Source organism: Mercenaria mercenaria, chromosome 1 (assembly GCF_021730395.1).
Source record: "Mercenaria mercenaria strain notata chromosome 1, MADL_Memer_1, whole genome shotgun sequence".
NCBI classification, from domain to species: domain Eukaryota; kingdom Metazoa; phylum Mollusca; class Bivalvia; order Venerida; family Veneridae; genus Mercenaria; species Mercenaria mercenaria.
Genome location: NC_069361.1, coordinates 101,446,664 through 101,474,264, shown reverse-complemented (window position 1 = coordinate 101,474,264; position 27,601 = coordinate 101,446,664). Strand labels below are relative to the sequence as shown.

The window sequence follows — 27,601 nt, the reverse complement described above, 5'->3', positions numbered from 1 at the left end:
TAAAGTTAAATATATTTGTCGAGGAATTTCTACATTTGAAGTAAATATTAAAAGGAAATGCATTTAGTAAAGAACGTGCATTAGATACCTTTAATGGAAGTATAAACAAGGTTATACTATGATTTGAACTAATGTCTTTTAACTTTTAACCCCAGATGACCAAGTTTTCAACTGGAACATCCACTGTAATTAACATATAACATTTAACCTGGGGATCAGGTGAACTTAAAAGAAAACCTAACAAACCATGTTAACATGCACTCAATGCCTTTGCACAGGGCATACCAACAGCATTAATGGCCTGACAAAAAGGCAAGAATCTTGTGAAGCAGTTCTGACTCAGTGGGCTTTAAAAATGCTTTCATGATGTCTCCTCAGAACAATAACAGGAAAAAGTAGCACCCATTAGTAAAACTCTGAACTGCAGAACATGTCTCAAAATAGCCATATCATCTTAATGAAGCCTTTCATAATTATTGGATCAAATACAATCTTAAATTACTGTAACTAGAAGAAACAAATCACAAATTTTAACCAATTTATTGAAAAACATTTCATAATGATACATATATAACAAAGTTTCACAAATAAACTAATATGATTTATTATACAAGAGTGCCCTGATGATTCACCTAAATTTTAAAGCTCAAATCATAGATGCCATGGTTTTAATAGTGTTAATTTAAATAGGTCATATATTGAATCACTAAGATTTGAACAATTGGTTTTAGACTGTGTCTTCTGTATGCATGTAGAAGAAGTAAGCCCCTTACACTGCAGCCTAGAGCTTTACAATATCCAAGGATGCTACAGTAGATGCATCCAATGATTCCTCTGAAAATGATTGAAAACAGCTCCAGAAGCCCTTTTGTGGACAGGAGTGGTTTTCCATTTAATTAAACTTGAAAGAGATCCATGCTACAGACTATCTTTAACGTAATTTTGACCATAGTAAATCATGTTTAAGTACAGATATTAAGGACTACAAATGGTTATGGACACTGGATGTTCACAGACATCGGGTGGTCACGGTATCTTACAAGCGTTCAGGAGAGCTAAAACAAAATAAATAAACATCAAAGCAATCAAAGTCTGGTTATCATATTGACTTCATACTAACATTTATATAAGCCCCTAAAATAACACATAATTCATTAGAATGAAACAACCACCAATGAAGATTGTTTATACAACAACAAAAGTTCAAACACTGAATAAAAGAAAAACAAGGAAAACTAAAGCATGATGATCAGAAACTGGAAAGAAAACTTCTGTCCTCATAAAACACCCTTTTCTCACATACTATTACTATCTTTCTTCCATCACAAACAATAACTCACACCACCATCAAAATCACTATCACCCTTCCATAACAATCACTATCACCCTTCCATCATATTTTCATATTCTTGTTAAACCATTTACAAAAACAAGCACCAGATATTCTGGCTATGGCAAATGTATATAATTCCATGCTTTTTAAGAACTTCAGATTCTTTCATTTATCACTTGTTTGATGTGACAGTGAAATAAAGCCGTAACATATTCTTGTTATTACAATAGTGAAGTAAAGCTACAGAACCATTAACCCTTACCCTGCTAAATTTCTAAAATGGACTGGTCCATCATTCAATTTGGGCAATACCATTTAACATTCGAAGGGGTGTTCACTGAAAATTTACTGACTGAATAGCGAACAGTGCAGACCATGATCAGACTGCACGGATGTGCAGGCTGATCTTGGTCTGCACTGGTCGCATAGGCAGAATCACTTGCCGCCAGCAGGCTAAGGGTTAAGTCTGAACATTTACTGAACTACTATTAACACTTAATTGGGAGTGATGGATACCAAATTGTAACAGCAACATTCTTGACATACTTGAAGTATTTGTACCTTGATACTGATTGAGAACAAATAAACAGGCTGATTAAATCTTCTTATAACTATAGCAATAAGTGAAAAATTGTCTCACAGTCCTTTCTATACAACTGTCTTCACTAAAAGCTTATAAATAAATGTAATAGATTCCTGTATTCCAGAATAAATCAGACAAAAGGTTTTCATGTATCAAACTTGTTTCAACATAGCAATGAGTCACTAAATCAAGTATTTTTTCAGTGACAATACTAAAAACAGATTGACAGGTTTCTTACTGACACAAACACTTTCATCAAAACTGCTGCAGAACCTGCCTGGTCCCACTTCTCTGGATTATGAGCTTTACACCAAGTTTGATTGTTACATATCACTGTGTGGCTTTCACTTTTGATTTTCCTGTCTTCTTGTCTCTCTTCTTTAAACCATCCATATTTCCCTTCAATAAATTACAGTATGCCTGAAAAATGAAAAATTACTTTTAAAACAAAGGTGTGGGCTTAGTAACCGCTGCCAATGTCCAGAGATAGACAACTATCACAGAAGTTAGAGCAAGTACAAAAAGGGCCATACTTCTGACAAGATGCAAGTCAGAGTTATGGTTCTTGGCCTACACAGTCATCTAATGATGATAAATAAGTGTGCAAACTTTCAAAGCTGTAGCTCTTACAGCTTTTGAGAAAAGGTGAACCTAAACAAAACTTTTAACCAAGAAACTCAAATCATAGTTTTTGAGAAAAGGTGGACCTAAACAAAACTTTTTACCAAGAAACCCAAATTATCTTAGTACAGAAAGGGCCATAATTTTGACAAAATGCACATCAGAGTTATGGTTCTTTGGCCTACACAGTCAACTAATGATGATAAACAAGTGTGCAAAGTTTCAAAGCTGTAGCTCTTACAATTTTTGAGAAAAGGTGGACCTATACAAAAAAATTAACAAATGCTAACGATCAAGTGATGACAATACCTCGTAGATTTTTTTCAAAATTCAGATTAACTAAAAATGACAACACTGTTAAACCATTAACAAGGAACAGAAAGAAGGCACATGCACACACAGAGATGTTAACTACTGTGTAATCATTAACCTTTAGCCTGCTAAATTTCTAAAATGGCCTATCTTTCAACTTAGGCCGCGAGTACCATTTATAATTCAAAGACATGTTCACTAAAAATTTACTGACAAAATAGCGAACAGTGCAGACCACGACTAGCCTGCATATATAGAATTTTTGCCAATCAATTTTTCACACAGTAACAAGGTATGTTTAGCTGTGACATGTCTATGACACCTGGCACAGTTGCTATTGTTAAATCTAACTTTATAATAGTACAAGTCTGAAGTCACGTTATTCACAACTTACCATTAATCACATACCCCACAACTTTATTATTGTCCTAACAACACATTATTTCAGATAAAAATAACAACTTTGTGTGCTGTTATTGAAAAGAATAGATGAAATTTATCAGTCTTTTCACTGCAGTGTTATAAGCCTTTGTGAACGGTATAATGAAATGTAAATGAAACAACAGCTATTGTCAGGTGTTTCTGCTTCTGCTAAAAAACAGAACAATAAGAGGTGAACCTTTTGTCTTCAAACTGTCAATGACTGGCCACATATTAACTGAGAAATCTCTCTCATACCTTCATGATAACTTGGGAACAGACACCATTCTGAATGAAGTTTTGTGAGAGTTAATGCAAGTTGTTGAACTTGTTTCACTATCAACTTCAGAAACTGTAATGTCATGTATAATATCATAATGTATAATATCTATTATACACTGAAAAAAAAATACAGTAACCCTCAAATTCTAATTAAATTACGTAGGTAATTTGTGAAAAAAAAACCCTCTTTCCATATATATCTAGAATGTACATTTTAAAATCATCAAAATATACCTTACGTAAACACTTGTCACAAACTTTGTTAGAAAATTTGTATATTCGACACCTTTCTAAATAATATGTAATGGAAAAGACTGACTCAAGTAACTGAAGTTATTCAACCAATTCATGTTTAATGCTTAGTCTAGCCTGGTGTTCTACATACTAAGCTAACAGGGCTTCACCAGGCGTTAAATTTCTAGTCCGGTTTTCTACATATCAAGCTTATTGAGCTTTGCCTGGGAATAAATTTCTACTCCAGTGTTTACATTTCAAGCGTACAGTACGTCACCTGAGGATACATTTCTAATCTAGTGTTCTATATACCAAGCTGACAGAGCTTTGCCTGTGGATACATTTCTAATCTGGTTTTCTACATACCAAGCTTACTGAGCTTAACCTGGGGATAAATTTCTAGTCTAGTGTTCTAACTACCATGCTCACAGAGCTTTTCTAGTCTAGTGTTCTACATATCAAGCTAACTGAGAGTTACCTTGGGATAAAGTTCTAGACAAGTGCTTTACCTTGGGATAAAGTTCTAGCCTAGTGTTCTACATACCAAGCTTATGGAGTTTTACCAAGGGATACATTTCTAGTCCAGAGTTCTACATACCAAGCTTACTGTGTGCTACCTGTCGATACATTTCTAGCCTAGTGTTTTACATACCAAGCTTGCTGAGCTTTACCTGGGGATACATTTCTAGTTTAGTGTTTTACATACCAAGCTTACTCTGTGTTACCTTGGGAAAAATTTTAACCTCAGGCTCTACAAAGCTTACTGAGCTTCACCTGGGGATACATTTATAGTCTAGTATTCTACATAACGAGCTTACTCAGCTTTACTTGGGGATAAATTTCTTGTCTACACATACTAGGCTTACTGTGCATTATCTGGTGATACATTTCTTGTATAGTGTTCTACATACAAAGTTTACTGAGCTTTACCTGGGGATACATTTCTTGTCTAGTGTTCTACATACAGTTTACTGAGCTTTACCTGGGGATACATTTCTAGTTTAATGTTCTATATACCAAGCTTACTGAGCTTACTGGGGATAAATTTCCAGTCTAGTGTTCTACATACAGTTCTGGTGTTTCAGAACTTTTAATCTAGTGCTCTACACATACCAGCTTACTGGCGTTATCTGGATACATTTCTTGTTATGTTACATAAAGTTCTGAGCTTACTGGATACATTTGCTAGTCTTACATACCATTAACACAGCTGACTGGATAATTTGTCTAGTGTTCTACTAACAGCTAGTGAGCTCTACCTGGGGATACATTTCTTGTCTAGTCTTCTACATACAATGCTTACTGAGCTCTACCTGGGGATACATTTCTTGTCTAGTGTTCTACATACCAAGGTAACATAGCTTAACTATGGGATCCACTTCTAGTCCAGTGCTCCACATACCAAGCTTAGTGTTCTTCATAACAAAGCTAACTGGGTATAGCCTTGGGACACACTTAGCATCAACCAAGCTAATCAGGCAGGTGGTGCTTTATACCATTCATTTGGCCTTTGGATATATTTGTTTGAAAAATGAATAAAGTTCCCACATAATAAATGACAGAGTTTGACCAGCAAATCCATTGATTGTACTAGCAATTCATGGTTAACTTTCTGATCATGTTATGTCATTCAATTTGCATGAACAATCAGAATTGCACAGTGTTGTTTTGAACATTTAAAACTGTTTTTCAGTCATTTAGTTAACCGGACAGAATAACTGTTACATCACTCAAGGAAACCACTCCATGGCTACATAAGGCATCATCAAAACTGCAGCATGATCAAAACCTTGCCACCTTTCCTTTCATGGTTCAAGTGAACATCAAAATAAATGGGACATATAGGTAGAATATACTCTAGTGTTCAAGGTTCTAAGTTAACTAGATGGTCAGTAATCTGTATCAGATCAAACCTGATCATATATAAAACCTTACAAGGTATTAAATACCTACCATCTGAACTTTGTTCACATCTCTCTGGCTAATCTGAAATACATGAAACATTTACCTGTAAAAGTAAGTTATCCCATATATAGTTGTTTATGTAATACATAGACTTCTGCAGCAACTTCAATCTTTTTCTATCATAAACTGAATGTTGCAATATTTATCTTTTTAATGGATTTCCCAGATATCTGATAAATTTACAATACCACTTGAGCCAGTTTAGACTGAAATTTATCTCTAATTCACCAAGATACTTTTGATGCCAAAATATAGAAGAAATATCTCAATTTAAATCAATCTTAAAATATACTGGTATGCCTGTTACAGGAGATATGTCTAAGTTACGAACAACCAAATATTTACCATTTATCTTGAAACAATCTATTTGAGCAATTGAGCATTCCGATACATGTACATCAATGCTTTAATGTATACTGTAGAAGTATTTAAGTTCTGGAGCATGGAATTTATTGGTTTCGTTCAAATCAGCTATACATTAGGGATATGAATCTGTGAATATCACCTTTTAAGGTCCACAAACTCTTGTACCCCTTGAATATTAATGATTTCACAATTAATGTTATCACTACATTCTGCTAACATGAAAGGTAACTTACAACTGTGCTTAATTTTTTGTTTCCTAATGAGGCTCTAACTAAACACTTGTACTCTGTGGGTTCTGCCTGGCTTCCCTTCCTCGGCTTGGGTTTTGTTCTTCCATCATCTATAATAATCAAGTATCATGAAAAATAATAATCAAATACTGTAAGATAATGAGATAACAAGAGGACCATGATGGTCCTGAATCGCTCACCTCTTCCCACATGACCCAGTTTTGAGTATGACGTCGTTTTTTCTATTATTTGACATAGTGACCTAGTTTTTGAGCTCATATGACCCAGTTTTGAACTTGACCTAGATATTATCAAGATAAAAATGCTAACCAATTTTCATGAAGATCCATTGAAAAATATGGTTTCTAGAGAGGTCACAAGGTTTTTCTATTATTTGACCTACTGACCTAGATTTCGAAGGTACGTGACCCTGTTTTGAACTTTACCTAGATTTCATCAAGGTGAACATTCTCACTAATTTTCATGAAGATCTCATGAAAAATATGGCCTCTAGAGAGGTCACAAGGTTTTTCTATTTTTATACCTACTGGCCTAGTTTTTGACTGCACTTGACCCAGTTTCTAAACTGACCTAGATATCATCAAGATGAACATTCAGATCAATTTTTATGAAGATCCATTGAAAAATATGGCCTCTAGAGAGGTCAAAAGATTTTTCTAATTTTAGACCAACTGACCTAGTTTTTGACCGCAGTTGACCCAATTTCAAACTTGACCTAGATATCATCAAGATGAACATTCAGACCAACTTTCATACAGATCCCATGAAAAGTATGGCCTCTAGAGAGGTCACAAGGTTTTTTTTATTATTTGACCTACTGACCTAGTTTTTTCAGGCACGTGACCCATTTCAAACTTGACCTAGATATCATCAAGGTGAACATTCTGACCAATTTTCATGAAGATCCATTCAAGGGTATGGCCTCTAGAGAGGTCACAAGGTTTTTCTATTTCAAGACCTACTGACCTAGTTTTTGATCGCAATTAACCCAGTTTCCAACTTGACCTATATATCATCAAGATCAACATTCAGACCGACTTTCATCCCATGAAAAATATGGCCTCTAGAGAGGTCACAGCGTTTTTTCATTATTTGACCTACTGACCTACTTTTTGATGGCACGTGACCCACTTTCAAACCTGACCTAGATATCATCAAGATGAACATTCTGACTAATTTTTATTGAGATCCATTCACAAGTATGGCCTCTTGAGAGGTCACAAGGTATTTCTATTTTTAGACCTACTGACCTAGTTTTTGACCGCACATGACCCTGTTTCAAATTTGACCTAGATATCATCAAGATGAACATTCAGACCAACTTTCATACAGATCCCATGAAAAATATGGCCTCTAGAGAGGTCACAAGGTTTTTCTATTATCTGACCTACTGACCTAGTTTTTGACGGCACGTGACCCACTTTCGAACTTGGCCTAGAAATCATCAAGGTGAACATTCTGACCAATTTTCATGAAGACCTCATGAAATATATGGCCTCTAGAGAGGTCACAAGGTTTTTCTATTTTTAGACCTACTGACCTAGTTTTTGACCGCACATGATCCAGTTTCGAACCTGACCTAGATATCATCAAGATGAACATTCAGACCAACTTTCATACAGATCCCATGAAAAATATGGCCTTTAGAGAGGTCACAAGGTTTTTCTATTATTTGACCTACTGACCTAGTTTTTGAAGGCACGTGACCCAGTTTCGAACTTGATCTAGATATCATCAAGGTGAACGTTCTGACCAATTTTCATGAAGATCTTGTGAAATATATCGCCTCTAGAGAGGTCACAAGGTTTTTCTATTTTTAGACCTACTGAACTAGTTTTTGAAGGCACGTGACCCAGTTTCGAACTTGACCTAGATATCATCAAGGTGAACATTCTGACCAATTTTCATGAAGATCTTGTGAAATATATGGACTCTAGAGAGGTCACAAGGTTTTTCTATTTTTAGACCTACTGACCTAGTTTTTGATTGCACGTGACCCAGTTTCGAACTTGACCTAGATATTATCAAGATCAACATTCTGACCAACTTTCATAAAGATCCCACAAAAAATGTGACCTCTAGAGTGGTCACAAGCAAAAGTTTACGGACGCACGGACTGACGGACGGACAAGGGACACCGCGCGATCACAAAAGCTCATCTTGTCACTTTGTGACAGGTGAGCTAAAAAGAATAGAATGATGTTCTCCAGCATCTTGAAAGGCTGGACAAACAAAACTTGGTCTTGTAACTTTTATTGAGAAAGTATGAAGACTGCCCTATATGCAACTTTGCCCTGAAAGATTTTACTCTGCATGTGAGAACTTTAGTTCAACTAGAGCTATCACTAGTGTGTGATTTTTTCTAAAGACAAGATGATGTAGTCAAGAAGATATAGTGAAACTGAGAAGCTTGCAATAAGAATTAACCTGAAAGCAATGCTGACTGTGACACTTACATCTTTTCATGGTTAGAGTTACTGTTCCTGAAGTCCTGGATTTCTGGAACATCTTTGTCAGCTCAGTGAGAAACTGAAAATATAGAAAGGATTCTATAATTAATATATAAGCCATGACACTACAAGACACGCAAGAAGATCCAGGTTGGCTGTCTCCAGAACACAGGAGATTAAACATAAGAGTAATAATAATAATAATAATAATAACGACTTTATTTTATGAGGCTACACATTTGGATTATCCAATCTTCCATGTGGGCCTCAAGATACTTGATTTGCTACAATTTTTACAAAGGATGTATATACAATGACAAATGCGGTAAACAGAACACCATTACGTTGAAAGATATTAAGACAGATATAAAATGGAATAAACTTATTTCAAAGACAACTCTACAAAATCTTCGGCCCAGAATAGCCGGGGACTTCCTAAAGAACTCAAGTTTGGGCTTAGGTAAATATAGAAGTTGGTTTGTTGTTGATATAAGAGCTGTATTGGTACTTCTTCTAAATTTATCTGTAATATATTGGGGGCTTAAGTTATTAAGAGATTTGTATATCAAAATTGCTTTTTTATAATCAACTCTGTCAGGGAAAGTCATCCTGATGCTCCATCTGAAGAACTGTTCACTCAGTTAAACTAGAGTCATTAAACTCATGTTTTGCTCATCTATCATGATATTGTAGCAATCAGTTTTACAAACACCTATCAGACTAACCAGCAAGGCCTCCTCTGCCATTCGCCAATGTAGCCAAATGCTAAAAATTAAAAGAACTGACTGGAGATTTTTGAAAGTGGTGACAATAATTTTATTAAAATGTGACCAAATTTCAGCAATTCAGCTTCAATTTGACAGTTTCTCTCAAAAAGTGGCTACAACTTTCTGAGGCCTACAGGAGGCCCTGAATCTGGCATATGCATCCACTATCACTCAAGCTACAAGTTACCTCTGATTATCACAAACACTCGTTTTTCCCTCATAATATATTGCAACCCGACCTAACCTTGACTACTTCAAGCAGGCCGTGTTACAGATTCAGTACTAGTCCAGTGTCCACTGTTTTTACCTTTTACTTTTTAATCTGTTCTCACATTTTAACAAGTGACTGAAATACTTTCATTGAAGTCTGACTGTACCAAACAATATTCATTATTAAGGTCTTTTTTTTATTATTCTCACACTTTTAACATTTCCAACATGTGCTTAGTCCTGCCTACAACACCTGTGAGAGGGGCCAGCAGTATGCAGAGATAGACAGATAAATCTGTAGCATGATTCCTAAAATGAAGAATGTCTCCTGTTCAGACTACATTGATCACTAATATTCATGTAATTGTTATAAGCCCTTGTAAAAAGTGCAACCTGATTCAGAGACATTCACTGAACTGAGAGGATTGTTTCCTAATTGGTGAATCTTCCATAGCTGAAATTTACTCCCATTGTTCTATAAATTATGCCTCATATATCATCAGTTTCTCACAAGATAACATTTCAACACTGGTTAGCTTAACAAATGAGGTGGACGCAATCATAAGAAACTTAAAATAGCATCAGTTCAGTTATGGTAGCCAAAAATATAAGTCCAACCAGCAAGTTGGGCAAATCTTTGGTACTTCTATTGGTTTCTGCAGAATCTTCTTGAGTTCCGGCAGCTTATCTTCTACGTCAAAGTTTGATTTCTACCTTCTTCCGCTACTCGGCCAGTGTTTAGTAAGTTCAACTGTATTGTCAATAATGATGGTTAATTAATAATTGTTAGTAGTATTACCATATTTATCCAGCCTTATTTTGAAATGTAATAAATTTCTGGCATTTATAATTATTCATATTATCCAACAAATAATTCCACTTGTCAATTGTTCAAAAACAGAATGATTTTAAAAGAAACTTTTCTAGCTCTTTGGTTTTATTGACTTTTTATTATGACCTTATGTTAGCAAATTCAAACATCATACCATCCAATGGAATGTCGTCAATGTTTTGAATAATTTTAAAAACTTGTAGAGTGAGCAGACCAATGCTCAGCGCATACCAAAGCTCGGCGTATATCAAGTTTCTCTGGAAATTTCTCAATATAATTTAAAATATCATCTCTTGTGAGTCCCTTTTCGGTATGGTCACGCGATCACAGTAGAGCAGACGATGCAAGGCTAAAAGCCATTCAGTTTTGTGTTACTCTCATTAAAACAGATTTTCTGGTAAAACAGGTACTAAAGAAGTAGCTCGCGGGCAGAATTTTGGAGAAAAGAAAAACATTTTGCTTTTCTTTACACTTAAATAAACTATAAACCCTTATCATGGCATTTTATACAGACCCACTGTACTTCACTTTTCTGTAGCTTATGCTGTTCAAGTAATTGATATACTATGTGGATTAATGGCACTTTTGTATAGATAATATATTTCCAAGAATAGCTTAACTAGTGGAAAAATATCATCAACTTTCATCAGTTATTGATTTCATGTAGTTAGACTCACATAATTGTGACAAATTGTCTTCAAATGAATTCCTTAAGATAACTGTTGTATAAAATGTGTTTATTCAATATACAGAATTTAGATGCAGAATAGAGAGAGGGGTAATTTACGTACATGTTTATGTACTTAAAAAATTTAGTCCATTAATATAACTTCTGTCTTGTGTTAGATATGTCTTATACTTCACTTTAATGCATATAAATAGTTCAAAATTACAACCTGCAGATTAATATGGCATATGCCGAGTGTTGGCATACTTCCGCACGAACCGCACAGGTTTTATGCCCTTTTCTCGTTATTCTGAGCCCCTTAACCAGTATTTCAGTTCTGGTAAGTAACAGATCTAAGTTTCAAAAAAGAGTTTTTGCTATAGTTAGTTACTCCAACATCTAAACTTAAAAAATTCCTCATGGAGAAAAATTCTAAGGATTGTTGTCAATGAATAATCTAGGCTTTCACATGATGACCCTAACCCTCTGAAACAGCCAGATGTTTTCTCGTTGAACCGAGACTTGTGATCATTTGTACTAGCTCTCAAAAACTAAGGCTTTTTTTGAAAAAGTTCTTTTTTAAAATTAGGAACAGATATATAATTGTGTTTGCAGACAAAAAAGTTTTACAATAAGTGGTTTCTGTTTCCTATAAGAAGGTTAAATATTACCCCAGTGATGTTAGATAAGCAAGTTTTGTGCCAAAATTTCATGTTGTGTATTTTTTTATATAAATGTCAGTAATATTATTTTATTTTTATTCTTGTTTAACTGTCATATGATTTGCCACAGCATGCATAAAATTTAGAAACAGGAAATAGCCGCAAGTGAAAATTTTCCAAAGACTCAGATCTTAATTGGAATAAACACATCAATTTACTCATGTCCAAAGCTACCTGAACACTTAACTTCATTAAGCGAAATATCCTATGCAAAAACCCAAAAGTTCGAGAAGTAGCTTATAAAGCCCTTGTCAGGCCACAGCTGAAATATGCTAGCTGTGTTTGGAGGGCAGCGCGATGGGTTAATCATGAATACTCCCCTTACCGCAGTGTCACAAACATGCTAAATCAGCTGAGATGGCGTACCCTTGAAAATAGGAGATGATCAATTCACGCCAAATAGTGAATGGTTTGGTTGCTGTACCACTCCCTCCCTATGTCAGCCCCCAATCCCGTCTAACAAGACATATGCATCCCCACTCCTATACTCAGATCCTCACTCCCTGTAATTACTATAAGTACTCTTTCTTTCCAGCTACCATAGTGCTTTGGAATTCCCTTCCAGTACAACTGGTGCAAGCCCCCACCCTGAACCAGTTTAAGCAGGGTGTGACCAAACTTGCGCACAATGCTTAACATGATAGACCTGTTTTTAAACTGCTTTTATCTGTAAATCCTTCTTGTTTTTAACACTATTAACTGTATTCATGCTTGCAATTCACATCGTGTATTACTTTTATCCTCCTATCCATTCTACTTTTAAATTTCTTGTACAGAGTACAGGCATGCAGCTGCACATAATATTCGTAAAGAGGAGTGCTGCAGTATAAATAGATCTATAGACAGATAGGCTCTGATCAATGAGTAAATTGAGAAGGCTCGGAATAACGAGAAAAAGGCATACTCGTACTATTTTTAGCTCCCGCCTATTATGTCAACATGTGACTAGAAATATGTAAACAATATGGTTAAATACTCGAAGATTGTTCTACAAAATGACGATTAAGAAGTACAGTATGTTAATGTTAAATCATATTTTAGATTTAAAATATGTAGTTTTTATGCCGAGCATTGGTCTGTCCACTCTATAAAGTCCATACGATTTCTTCTCTATTTATCAGGTCCCAGGAACATGAGGAAAGTCAAAAATTATACTTAACTGGACATTTTCGATTATCTTTTCCTTTTTGCATGATTTTGTGATACCACTCAATGTTATTATAATCCAAAATGAGTCTTGTACAGTATCACAGTACAAAAATGATCAGCAAGATTTATCACATCAAATTACAACTTTGACCCAGGAAGCATGACTGGAATTTTAAACTATTTAAAGTTAAAACCTCTAAAGGAAAGAAGGAAACAAGAGTCGTCTTATGTACCAGTGGACCATCTAGTTAAACCTATATGTGTTACATAGAACAAACATGAGGAACATTTAAACCTTATATATGCTAGGGCAGACGTTTATAAGTAGGAAGTGGCTATTCCTACGGTCCCGTAAGAATAGCCTTACAGGCTATTCCTACGGCTCTCCCGTAAGAATAGTGAAATAGCCTGCAGGTGGCTATTCATATGGCTCTAAACAATATTGAGAGTTTCTTTCGTGAAAATGTACGGTCCTAAAAAAAGATTCTATACTTTTGTTGAATTTATTGTAAAAAAATAGATTATGATTTACAACGGGAAGTAATAAAATGCGTTTGCATAGAATGGGGATAGGTCCTTTCGCTTTCAAGCCCTTTACATTTCATTTGATTATTATATGGTCATTATATAGGCTGTTGCATAAGTTATAGACAATAAGTTATATGTATAAGATGATGCTGATCAACTTACACGTACTGTAATTATGCACGTGCATACACACGCGCCGATAAAGTAACAGTTTGCGGAAAGAATTCGGCAGTGGTCCTTTAATTTTCTGTAATTAGTTATATCAAATACATGCACAAACATTGTAAGAATGATTGATTTTTTTTTATCTTTAGGTGTTAATTAAGCCATTTCTTTAATATAACATTTTATTCTTTATAATATGAGTAAATTTATTAATGATAATTTTTGACTGTCTTTAGAGCCGTAGGAATAGCCAACTGCGGGCTATTTCACTATTCTTACGGGAGAGCCGTAGGAATAGCCTGTGAGGCTATTCTTACGGGACCGTAGGAATAGCCACTTCCTTATAAGTATAGTTTCATACCTAACATGCTACGCGACTGGAATTCACTACCACGCGATCTTATCCAGAGCTACAGGACCTCAGAAAATCCAGTGGATTCATTAATCAGAAGCATTAAAAAGTTGGATTAATTATAAGTTCCCAACACTTGGCACAGGCGCGGTGAGAAAACGTTGATGAGATGTGTCACCATAAAACATCAAGATCAAAATCACAGGGTTTTCACTTTATGCACATGATATATTTTTTAATTTGTAGGACTAGGAGGCTTAAATGGTGCAAGGCCTTGCTAGGGTGTCCGGGGGCATCAAAAACTTGAAACAACTGAAATATCCCCGCTCTAACTATCCTACCATACTGAGACTGAGAGACAGAAAATATTTATCAAGAATCTCGACAGCCTTACAAAATTAGGCAATTTACGATATATTTTATAAGTACGATCAACTATACTGGTACTGATGATAAACCCGAACAGAAAATGAGGTTTTTTACCTGTAACTTTTTTATTTCTGCAAATTGTAATCAATGGTCGGTATCAAAATAAAGCTTAACCTTTGCTGAAAACTTTACATAATACAAATTTATATTTAGTAAGAAAACTCACACTAAGTGAGGCCCTGAAAGGGGTATGTAAAATGGGGACTTTATGAACGTTGACTGATGATAAATTCGAACACTTTGTCATTTGCAAAATTTTCTTGGTATTATTATATTGAAACTTTCCCCAAAAAGCTGCAACAGTCATTCCTTATCAAGTAATTAGTGTTTCCTGCAGACTCTTAAAGGGGCATGGTGCTTCCCTTGAAAAGGGGCACTTTTAACGCGCGGTTTAGGCATTGAAAGGGCATTCATCCAAGAACGCTTGTCAGCGTCATTTTACATACTATTTTCTCATTGAATTTGAGAATCTTTCATATCTCAGATATGGGATAGATATTTTGTAGTATTCTTTGTAATGCCTACCATGGCATGTTGTGAAAGTGCTTTCCTTTCTTTTGTTTAAAAATGACACTGATGATTCATACTTTCAAACATTCTTATTCTGTTACCCTCATAAAGTGTTAGCTTGCATTTTCAGAGACAGATTTCAGGTGATAATTAATAAGCAACAAGTTTTATTGAACAACTATCAGTGCGCAACTTTATTTTGTCAATCATATCATTTCACCACTGATTTACGTTAAGAGAAGTTCGTCAAATCTACATGTAATCAATGACTTTGTACCTATATTGCTGATTAAACCCATTGTTCTTTCTTGCCAGTAAGATTTAGACGACAGGTCGAGTTGGAAAGTTATATTTTGCTAGTGTTTTGGGCATGCGAAAACGAAAGTAGAATGCGACGTAAAAAGTACATGCTGTGAAATTTGCTAGATTAGATCGTCTGCCACTATTTTTATCACTCCCCCGTTGCTCGGATGTTTTTGCGATACATACAGTGACTGACTATGAGTCTGGTCTTTTTTTTTTCGTCTAATCACACATTATTCAGTAATATAAACATAAATGTGAATACCAATGGTTCAATGCGAGTAATAACTCAAAATTTCGGCTTGCCTGACGCATGCGGCTGTGCACTTTCATCTTAAATTTCGGCCTTATAAAATCATTTTGGCAAATTATTAACGAAAACAAAACTAGGGCCTTGCATTTTTAGTATATTCATTTAAATCTAGATCAGTTTTTATAACTTAATCGCTAAGTTATCGGTTATTTTCATACCGATGTACGTTTTCAAATTTTCAAGATGGCGACGACTTCTGCATCGGCGCGTCATGAATGTGCTTCGTAATATTACAAATCAAGACATCGGTCGATTTTAATGAATTTGGTATCATTCTAAAGCTTAAACGTTTATCTTATTATTTTTATAAATGATATCCGTAAAGGAATAAAATAAATCTTGTAGAAAAATCGATATAAAATATTTCGAGTCTGGTCAATTTTCATGGGTTGGTCGGCGATCGGCAAACCTTCAATATTTTATTTTTAAAGGCCTAATTAGCGCATCGAAAATGTGCGATAATCAATCTACATTTTTAATGATTACAACCTTATAAAATAATTATCGTTTAATTGACCGTTTCAATCATATCTTCCGTAAAAAGGCTACATGTTGCTTCACCGTCGACGTGCTAAAAACAAACAAATTTTCGTCAACTGTTCCCAATTAAACTATCATAAAACAGTAATTGATTGAATAATCCTGTCAGTTCTTAATCAGGGTCATTCACGGTTGATGCACCCACGTGTCGACCTGTTGATCACAGCTGCTAATTGACGGTACAATACACGGAACATGGCCCGCGGACATTGGCTTTCCAGACTGGTTTTGAAAGGGCACTTGTCAAGATAAATATACAAGCTTCATAGAATAAAAGGGCACGTGGCGCAAACGGGCGGTTTGAAGGGCAGCTTGGCGGCACTTCAAACGGGGCATGGCGCTGCGCCATGTTAAAAAGGCCTGCAGGAAACACTAGTAATGGAAAAGTTACCAAATGTCAGGCCTTCATGTTTCGACAGTGAGCATGCGCAAAAAACACCCTCTTCCCTAGTTCTATAAATAAACGTCGGACTTCAATATTTTACGATTTTGACATTTCATATAGTCCGACGTTTTATCGAAAGTATGAATTTCCCGGTAGAGCTTTCCGCAAAAGTTCTTGCGGAAGGTTTTACAAGTTCACGGTAGAAGTGACTTGAAAGCGATAGCTAAATACCAACAACGGACAAAGAAACCTAATTTACACATCCATTGAACATACTGTCTTACTGAAGTTATTGAAGATCAGTACGCACTTTGAAAATGAAATTTACATCCATTCACTTCCACAACACAACACCGAACTGTCAAATCTTCTTTATTATAAAGATTAATTTTAGACGAAAAAAATATTCTCACGGTCGGATTTGAAAAAAAATGCTGCCCGTTACTAACGTATTGTCTATGTAGTATGCATATGTTTATAGTCGATGGGTGTAATCAGCATTTATTGGTTGTAATTTTATTAAAAGTTACTTAAATTAGTTGTAAAGTCCTATCAAAGCAGTTTAAAAGGCTAGTCCACATGCGTTCGGCGGTACCCATGCGTTAAATAATGGCCGCAGATTTTTACAAGTGTCGTAGGCTAAACGTATTTGTTTTCGTCTAAGCATGTATAATTGATTCTATATATTTATTCGGTGTTGTATTGTTCGTGATATTTCAATAAATTACGCTAGAAGTTTCTGTGAAATGCGCCGGGGAAGTGATTTGTGGTGCAGTTTTAGTTACGGTAAACCAATGTTTCACGTGTTTGAGAGTTTTCCTACATTACACTTCAATAAAATAAAGTCGTAATCTGTGCTATGCAAATGGCTGACATTCGATTAAACTTGACACAGGGACATGTTGAACGTCCAAATATTAAAAGGCGCCCTGTGCAAGTTTAATGTTATTGAACTACCTCTTCCCCAGTAATTTTGGATAAATATTTTTTATACAAATAAATGTAAGTCATTTATTTATACAGAATATTTACCAATTTTGTTTTTGTTTACACCAGTTGGTGTTGTAAGTGGAAACTATTAGATGGTGTGTTCAATTTTATAAATAACCGATTGCAATCGAATATTTCCAAGGTGGTCGACTTTATCATCTGTCCAGGTTTATCATCAGTACCAGTAGGATAAATACTTGCTAATGGAACAAAACTTAAACACAACGTTACTACTGAAATATGAAGTTTTACCGTATCATTTTCTAGCAAAACCATATTTGCAGGGTCTTGCAGCTGTGGTGATGTGTAATATTTCTCTATATTTTTCACACAATCTCGGATAGATAGGTCACAAGGGAAAAGTACGAAGTCATCCGAAAACTAACCCCTCAAAGTCTTCAGTAGCCTAAATACAAAAATGGACACTATTAGCGGTATAGTGCTACTAAATAGGTAATTACCAACACTGCCAGAAAACCGATATCTCTAAACGTGGTTTTCATTTTTTTTGTAAGTTAAATACTGTATCAAAGATTTGTGATAATTTCCCATAGACTAAAGTTGTAAAACGACGTGACGCCTATAACAACGTTGTTGAATAAAATAGTAAAAGTGGAAACTCCACAGGTCGCCAAACACGACAAAAACGAAAATGTTGCAGGCTCGGCTTGATTGAGCCTGTTCATGGACGGTCGTGGAAATGCATGAAATTATAAAACAAACTTCGAGCATCATTTGAAAATATGAAAAATTGTAAGATTTTTTGCAAGGGGGACCCTGAATTAACCTTTTGATACTAATTTATTTATTTTTGTTAAACGGGAAAATATCATTTATTTTCACGAAACAGTTTTTGAAGAAAGTTGATATTATTATAAATCTAATAGCTTAAGGATGATGAAAGAATAAATTGAAGGTTCGATCCATAATAAATTAAATAACGGCAATTTGTATTTGACTTTTTAGTATTTAAGTCTCACACTGAGGCGTGAAATGATGATCTGGCCCCGTGTTCACAAAACGTTTTCAGTCTCAGCTGAGTTTGATAATGAAACTTTATTTGTCATTTATATCAAAACAGTATGTTTAAAACTTAATTTTATGCTCGAAATTATTTTCAGGTGGCTATTCGGTATTGATGGTATGTCTCAGACGGAATTTAACCTTGGAGCTTTTGTAAAATTGATATTAAAATATCAAACTCAAACTCAGCTGAGATCGAAAAATGTTTTGTGAACACAGGGCCTGGAGCCGGCGAGTTGTTGTTGTCAACAAACCTTAGAAAGCACTATGCTCATCAGCATGAATGGCAGGATGCACAGTCAGATTCGCACTCTTGACAGCCAGTTTACTTTACCTCATTATATACTGTGAAATCATTAATGTTCGTGGGGGACAAGTTTTCGTGGATTTCGTGGTTGAGTCAATCTACGTAATTTAATCCCAACGAACACGTAAAATTCCCATTCGTTTTATGTTCAGAAGTTGAAATCCACGAATTTACATCCCCACGAAATTGCCGTTCTGACCAAAACCACGAAATTTCATGCCCACGAAATGAAATGATTTCACAGCATTATCCACAAAAGGACACTCTCCCGATTTGGATATCGATTTTACTGCGTTTCAATAAATACTTCATACTTGATAAAATTCCAAATGAATGTGCACGCATTACTTCTGTTGCGACTAAACATATCTCATTAGAAAACCTACAAAGAGAAATACATTGTGAAACTATTTCAGAAAGACGCTATAAAAATAGACGCATCTTGTTCTTCAAAATGAAGTCAAATTTGACCCCAGCATATCTGTCTTTACTTGTTCCTGACTCAGGTGACACACGTTACAATTTAAGAAATTCAGACGACATTCACGATATACACGCTAGAACAACACTTTATTTTAATTCATTTTTGCCTTCAACTATACGTGACTGGAAACTATTGAAACCTGATATTCGCAACTCTCAAACACTGTCTTCATTCAAACGAAATTTAAACTTAAACAGGCGACGTACACCAGTGTATTATTACGTTTGGGGACAGGAAGTTTCAGGTGCTCCATACACGTCTCCGTACGAAATGCAGTGCACTGAAGGAACACTTGTTCCTTAGAAATATCTCTCCCACACCATTATTCCAATGTGTAAAAATTGAATCTAATTATCACCTTTTCTTTGATTGCACACTGTACAATGATTGTCGGAACGATTTTCGGAATAACTGCAGAATTTTGATATTGACTTGGATACTGTTCTTTTTGGTAACCCAGACCTTTCTGATCAGGATAACATGACAACATTCTTCTATGTACAGTCCTTCATATCGGACCGTGAGAGATTCTTACCAGTCAAATGACTCATCCTTTGAGACAAACTTCAACACTTCTATCTTATAATAAAGACTATCACGCAATACGATTATCTAATAATAACTATACACTTCAACACTTCTAACTTCTGGTATAAAGTTATTAATCCTTTTTCGTCTTTACTTTTCTTTAACAACAAATATAGAATTGACAATCTGTGCACATTTTTCTTTTAGATAACATTTTTTCTAGTCCCATCTTAGCCTTAAACTTATAATATGTCTACAAGATAATTGTCCGCGAAGGAGAAGAATTCTATAAGACTTGTCTTTCATTCTTATCCTTTCCTGAGTTATCATATTCAATGTATGACTATGTATCAATGTATATGTTTACTATTTGGGAATAAATTTGTTTAAACTAAATACTTTAGGATGACTGGGGTAGCTAGGTGTAACAGCTCACAAATCTTGCAGCCCATCGATCAAGACATTTTGGTGACGTCATATATTGTGTCATTACATAAATTAAATTCAGAAATGTTATTATTGTGCTATGCCAAGATTGAAAAGTAAAATTTCCTCAAAGGACCGACGGTATGGTCAGAGTTATATTGTGTCGCACAGACCTTTCTTGAAGTATGCATTTTGGAAATCCTTTAATTAAAGATATATTGTTTCATTTGCACAGTCTACCTGAAAGTCTTCGAAACACTGCCGCTGATTATTGGTTCAATTTTCGGATGATGAGTTTCGATCCGTACGGATGTTCTGACTTAGAAATTATTCATGGAAATTGAGTAAATAAATTAGGATTTAAGGAACGAACAACAATGAATAGGATTCTTGAGTGCAAAGTAATATCAGTTCCAAATTATTATTTTTTTGTCATTTTTCCTGATTCGTTGTCTTTACATTGTATTTAAAAGCCACCTTTTTGCGGAAAGAAAAATAAGTAAGAACTAGAGCTGCTTTTGAGTAAAGCGTATGTCTCCCACAATTTAGATTGGTATTTCTTCTCCATTATGTATCTTAGTCAACCTTGCACCAATACCTGTATCACTGGCATCAGCATTTTCGGTAATTCAAGGGTCATAATTCCGAAGTGCCTTGGCCGATTTGGCTAGTTATCGAACTTGGCCGAGGACTTCTTGGCAAACACATTTGGTGAAGACCTGATGAGAAATGTTCCACTTAGAGCGTGGACAAGATTTGTGACAGACAGACAGACAGACACACGGGCACACAGACAGGAGTAAATCAATATGTCTCCCACCACAGTGGTGTGGGAGACATAATAAATAAGTGTGAAACGTCCCCGAGGACTGCATGTGTTTTTTTTTTCGAAACATAACACATCATGCCCGTAAATCTACAAAATGGAGAATCTTTGACGATTACGACAATAAACATCAACAAGCTGACAAGAGAAAATGAAAGCCAGACAAATGTTGAAGAAATCCTTGAAATTCCCGATTGGTACTTTTTAAGTCCACAGACACATGTGTAATGTCCATTGATCACGTTTTATAACGTCTCATCAGACAAAGCTGAGAATCAAAGTGAGATGAGACAGACTTTAATTTTCTTCATCCGATATAAATTTGAAAAAAAATCAATGGCTGAAGCACAAATCAGGACCCATTTTATATGTTTGTACTTACATTTACAATCCTCTAATGATTGATTAGTAGATAAACTTTAAGTACTATTTTCCTTGCTGCAATTCTTATTTTATATCCAATATTATTAATTTTCAGTGGGGGGGGGGGGGGGGGGGCGAGTTTAGAACAGTCCCTACACTCAGCAAAGTTCTATTGCACTTAATGTTAAAGCTATCACTCTTGTGAGTGACAAGTGTTCAAGATTTTAATTGTAATGCTTTCTATAGGCTAGATACATGTACCACCAATTGTTTTCCCCTAGGCTTACATTATAACATTATGGAGCGTACGGCCTTCCATAAATCGAACCAGGTATATCTAAATACATGTTTTTTCGGCGACGCCGTCTAAATTCGTTTTCGTTATCTATGCCACGTGACTTCAGTTTGCAAATCAAACTACTTGATAAAGCATTATAGATAATTTATCAAAATGGAAGATTTATGCAACACTCTGCCTGATTGGACGAGACTGTCAATTTCTTTCACTCTGTTGATTGTGCTACGCTGAGTGAAATGTAGACAAAGCGTTTATCCTAAACGACGCTGTTCACAGTTTTAAAGCTAACTTTGGCTCAGTATATTTAGCAAGAATATTGATATATCTCAAAATGATAAGTAAGTTTAATAAATATGATAAAAACCTGTTCAAATACCAACATATATCAAATTAAAGAAAGAGCTGAATACGGTCTGCGTATCACATGAATAAGGGTGTGATAAGAGTATTTTATGTAGAGAAGTGCTTTTTAAAAGATTTTCCTTGTTACAATTGTCGTCTGTATATGAAAAGGTTTCTTGCTTTTGTGACTTATTCAGATTGCATATTAAAATGAGTACTTGTTTGCTTTGATATATTTGTTATAAATTATTTAACTGATTTATTATATATGAATATTTTTCTTTAGTATGGTATGCAAATATTGAACTCAGTTGAAATCTGTTTCATTATATATATGCTATATAATGACTGAATATCATTACACTGAAATGAAGGTACGCTGCATACAGTTTATCTATGTGATATGACTACGGTCAAACTTTGCTTATGAAACAGAAATATTGAAATAATTACATTTGTATGTTTTGCTTGACCTTCACTTTTTTATAGGTGTGACGTCATTGTCCAAATATTCATGAATAGCGAATATGCATTTGTTAAAGCGGGATCAGTTGGCCTATTTTAGAAATAAATAAAAATGATAAATAAAAAAAATCCTTTAATTGATTTTTTCTCATGTATTCTAATCAAACTTGATTTGTAGCATCTTTATTAGGCCCGCAGCCAACTTTGTTCAGCTGGGACATTTGACCCCTTTTAGGGGCAGCTAGAGCTAAAACTAGAAATGCCTTTTTACAGCGTCTCATGAACAGCTTGGTGGATCTTTGTCATACTTGGTCTGGAGCATCATTATAAGGTCCTCTTCCAAATTTATTTATATAGGAACCTGGGCCCTGGGAGGGACCACTATAGCTAAAAGTAGATATGCCTTTCTTTGCATTAACCACTAAAATGTACTGGATTTTTATCAAACTCGATGTGTAACAATATCGTAAGGGCTCCTGCTATTTCGTTACAAATGGGATAAGGACCAATTTAGCTAAAATATAAACACGTTTAACGACCTCTTCTCATGAACCGCTTCATGAATCTTCATCAAACTACTGCTGTAATTATTCGTCTAAGGATAAACGAAACAAAATTGCAACCCTACGAAACCTTTGCGAAAAATTAAAAGAGAACCATTTAAATTGTTAAAGTGCGGTGTTTAGTTTTGCAATTTGAAAGATGTTAGATGAAAGATGAATGTTAGATGAAAAATTCAAAAACTTCTTTCCTTATTACAATTCGCCGACCATCATTTTTAAAGATATTTCTTGTCAAGAACTATCTTAGTTCTACGTACCAAAATATCGGACGAAAAACATATGAATAGTGATACTTTATTAAGTAATTTTCGCGTGAATGAGATGACCCTTGTTTACATCGTTGGAATGGTGGGAGAAATTCGTTTGATAACATCTTAAAATGTATGATAAAATACTGTAACTGCAGTAAAAAAAAATCTCAATCTTGAAAAAAATAATCACGTCTTGTGTTTGTTTATATGACTGACCAATCAGAACGCAAAGACGTTACCTTATTCCCAGGTATACACTTACCTCATTCCCAGTAAGTTCCCTGTACTTTTTTGAATTGGTGGTCTCTGACCCTCAACTGGATTTCTGATTTTCTAGAGGATAGAGCCCAGACTGTAGTCCTGGAAGGTGAAATGTCCGAGGATGTGTCTTTAACGTCTGGTGTACCCCAGGGAACAGTTCTGGGTCCTATCCTCTTCTTAATATACATCAGTGATTTTGCCGACTGTATAACACACTTGAAGACTCTTTGCGGATGACAGCATAATTTATAGAGAAATAAAATTTTTAAAGGACTCTAAATGTCTTCAGTTTGACTTGGAAGTTGCTTGTAAATGAGAACAGGATTGGTTGATACATTTTCATCCTGATAAATGTAACATCCTTAGTATCACACTGAAAAAAGAGCACCATCCAATTTATTAGAAACTACACCATCATACTCTGGGGGAAAAAATCAGTCATCAAAGTATCTAGGTGTAACATTTCAAAACAACTTGAAAAAAAATTAACTCTTCTAAAGTGAAAGAACATGCATATGAAGTTATAGTAAGACCAAAATTAGAACATTCTTGTACTATTTGGGACGCACATACTAAACGCCATATTTATCAAACTGAAAAAGTTCAGAGAAGGGCTGGTAGATTTGTCACTAACCGCTATTATAATACAAGCTCAGTTTCTGATATGCTAACAAATTTGAATTGGACATCATTAGAGATAAGAAGAACTAGAGCTCGTTTAATAATGTTCTTTAGGATTGTCCATTATGTAGTGACTATATATCGGGAAAAAATAATACCAACCGATTCAAGAACAAGGCATGGACATAGTAACATATATAGCTTCAGACACATTGGCACAGCCAACGATTCTTACAACTATTCGTTTTATTTTCCTAGAATAGAATGTCAGCGGAACATGTTGCCAGCTGCCGCACACACATCAACCACAGCTGTCTCCTTCAAAGCTTTTGTCACTGTGCATATTCTAATCTCTGCCCTCAGTCTTTAAACAGTTACCTAGTGTACAAAGATTTAATAACATAAAAAAGTTAAAACTTGAAAAGTTTTATTGTTTGGCACATGTATAAATTTGATATGTAAATACACCATAAAAAATTATCCAGCGCCTACACATAATCTTCAAAGTTATGAAGGAGTGTAGTAATTAGAAGAGGAAGTAACTGCCAACTTCCCAACATGAATCAGAGGTGGATTTTAATGAAACTTCTTGCAGTGGTTAATGATTATATTTTAAAATAAAATGTTTATGTCCGTGTGCTTGTTTTTGAGATATTTACCGATGATTAAAGAGATCCGCACATTTCAAAGTGAAATAGTCCAAAATGTAGTTCCTTGCTGTTGATGAAATCTGGTATAATCTATCAATCTATCTGCCGTTGACGTCAAACCCCTTGCGGGAACGTAGACGTTTTGCGCGTCAAAATCAAGAAGAGAAAGAATATAGTGATAAAAAATTTAGAGTGAAGAAACTAAAATTAAATTTGGTGATATAAAAAAATTAAAACTTGAGTTTCTGCAGCACTAAACTGCTCTATGGTAGGGAGGTGGGCGACACTCGGGGGGGGGGGGGGGGGGGTGAAGTTGGTTCCAATGGTACACTGTTCTCGGAAAATAAGAAAACTTGTAATAGTCAATGGTTGCATTAATTAACCTATAACTTAGGGAATGGCCATAGCGAACATAGCGGGTCATTGGGGTCAGCTAATCAACGATTGGGATAGCAATCAGATCATGATGAATCTTATAGAAGAGTGATAACCTAGAATCTATACGCCTTAAATACAGTCGACGAAGGTTTAGGGAGTGTAGCATATCTGTTACACTGGAAGAGTACGGCCGTAGTCGGTCTTGATCCAACGGGCGGCTCTCCTTTGGACGCTTTCAATTTGGTCAATTTGAGTTTGGGTGTGGGCGACCATACCTCGGAGGGAATGCGCATGCGTCGGGATAGTGCACACGGAATTTCCATCGCTCCGTCACATTTTTAAAAAATCTTTCACAAGAATAGGTTTTTCTATCACTCTTTTCAATCTTAATTGGTGGTAGGTGGTAAACTAACTATTCACTAACATAAAGTATCTCAGAACTGCCGAATCATATGATTTGGAGCATTTTTCAGGTATCAGGTGAACGTTCAGGTAACCTCCCTTTGTTTACATAAACTACTTCCGGTAAGTAGTTTTCCAGCGCGAAAATGAACTTCAACGCAACACTACTGGCCCTGTATGTATTCATCCTTGGATGCCAGCTTTTACCTTTAAGAGAAATGTGTGTAAGGACCAAACAGCCCCAGAATTACCGATTTTCACATTTCTGTACCTGACCAGAGCAACTTTACTGTGTGGAACAGTTTCAGCCATCACAGAAAATTTCCAGTGCAAGTAAATGGTAATCCTAGGTCATCATCATTAATTTTTCTACACTGCCTACTTCTGACCTAGGTCTCAGATATTGAAACTAATCCTGGAAACTAATCCCCCAGCAAAACATGTTCCCAAATACCCTTGTGGAACATGTAATAAAGAGGTCACATGGGCACAGAAGGGCATCTTGTGTGACTCATATGACTTCTGGTATCATACAGACTGCCAAGGTATAGGCGACTCAACTTATGATTGCCTGTCCGATTCCCGCTTTATTTGGCACTGCACTAGGTGTGGCAACACTAATTATTCGTCGTCACTTTCAACCTCCTTAAATTCACTTTGTGAAAGCACCATCTATTTACCCCTAGAATCTCTAACTAGAGATGACACCCCAGATATGAACGTGAATAGTCAAATACCCGATCAGGTAAGATTCACACCCAGTCCAAAATCTAGACCAATTGCCACATCTACCCCAAATACTAAGCAAAAGGTCAAGACTCCCAGACCTCCTAAATTAAAGCCTGCAGAGCGTCTCTCTGTTATAAATGTTAACTGCCGTTCCATCAAAAACAAATCCCTGATATACATCAGGTTATTTCTCTGGTTAAGCCGGATATTATATGTATGACCGAAACTTGGCTCAAACCAGAAATACGAAATTCAGAAATTCTTCCAGACCACTTTAATTTTCAAATATTTAGAGATGACAGGACAGAGGGCCAAAGAGGTGGTACCCTCTTAGCCATCTTTCGCTCCCTTGTCAGCTCAAACAGCCTCAACTCAGGTCAAAATGCAATTCTGTCTGGGCCAAACTGTCCCTCAAAGGTATTAAAGATATATACATCTCTTCCTATTACAAACCTAAGGAAGATGATGAAACATCCTTAAGTGAACTTTGGTCAACCATCCAGAATATTCCCAAAAACAGTTCTATCTGGCTCCTTGGTGATTTTAACATGCCTGGTGTTGACTGGACATCAGAATCCATCTCTGAAAACTGTAGGTACTGTAACTTGTATACCTCCTTTCTTGAAAATGTAGTTAATTTCAATTTCCAGCAAATGGTCACAATCCCTACTAGAGGAAATAATATCTTGGATCTTTTCCTCACAAACATGCCCTCTCAAGTCCATAACACCACTACTTTACCCGCCCCCAGGTTCTTCAGATCACGACATTGTCTTTCACGAGATAAAGGTTAATAGAGGCCGCCCTATACAACAGGTCAGAAAAATGAAATGCTACAAGAAAGCAAACTGGAATGGCCTCAAACAAGACTTTGAAATGTTTTCAAAGCAGTTTCTTGCAGCAAATCACACTGATCCAAACACTGCTTGGTCATCATTTAAGGATGAGCTAAACCGCCTTAGCTCTATCCACATACCAACTAGATGTACTAAAGTCCGTCGTGAT

The 27,601-nt window shown here is 35.6% G+C and overlaps 1 protein-coding gene across 1 annotated transcript; it reads right to left on the bottom strand.

Annotated features, from left to right (window-relative positions):
- Positions 1-524: 524 nt before the first annotated feature.
- On the bottom strand, positions 525-18,067 carry LOC123528686 (signal recognition particle 14 kDa protein-like). Its single transcript, XM_045308609.2, has 5 exons — positions 17,932-18,067; positions 8,824-8,896; positions 6,350-6,456; positions 5,739-5,771; positions 525-2,336 (listed from the first exon to the last, which is right to left on the bottom strand). Exons 1-5 carry the CDS (start codon positions 17,953-17,955, stop codon positions 2,247-2,249), a joined length of 327 nt encoding a protein of 108 aa, XP_045164544.2. The 5' UTR covers positions 17,956-18,067; the 3' UTR covers positions 525-2,246.
- Between the last annotated feature and the right edge of the window lie 9,534 nt (positions 18,068-27,601).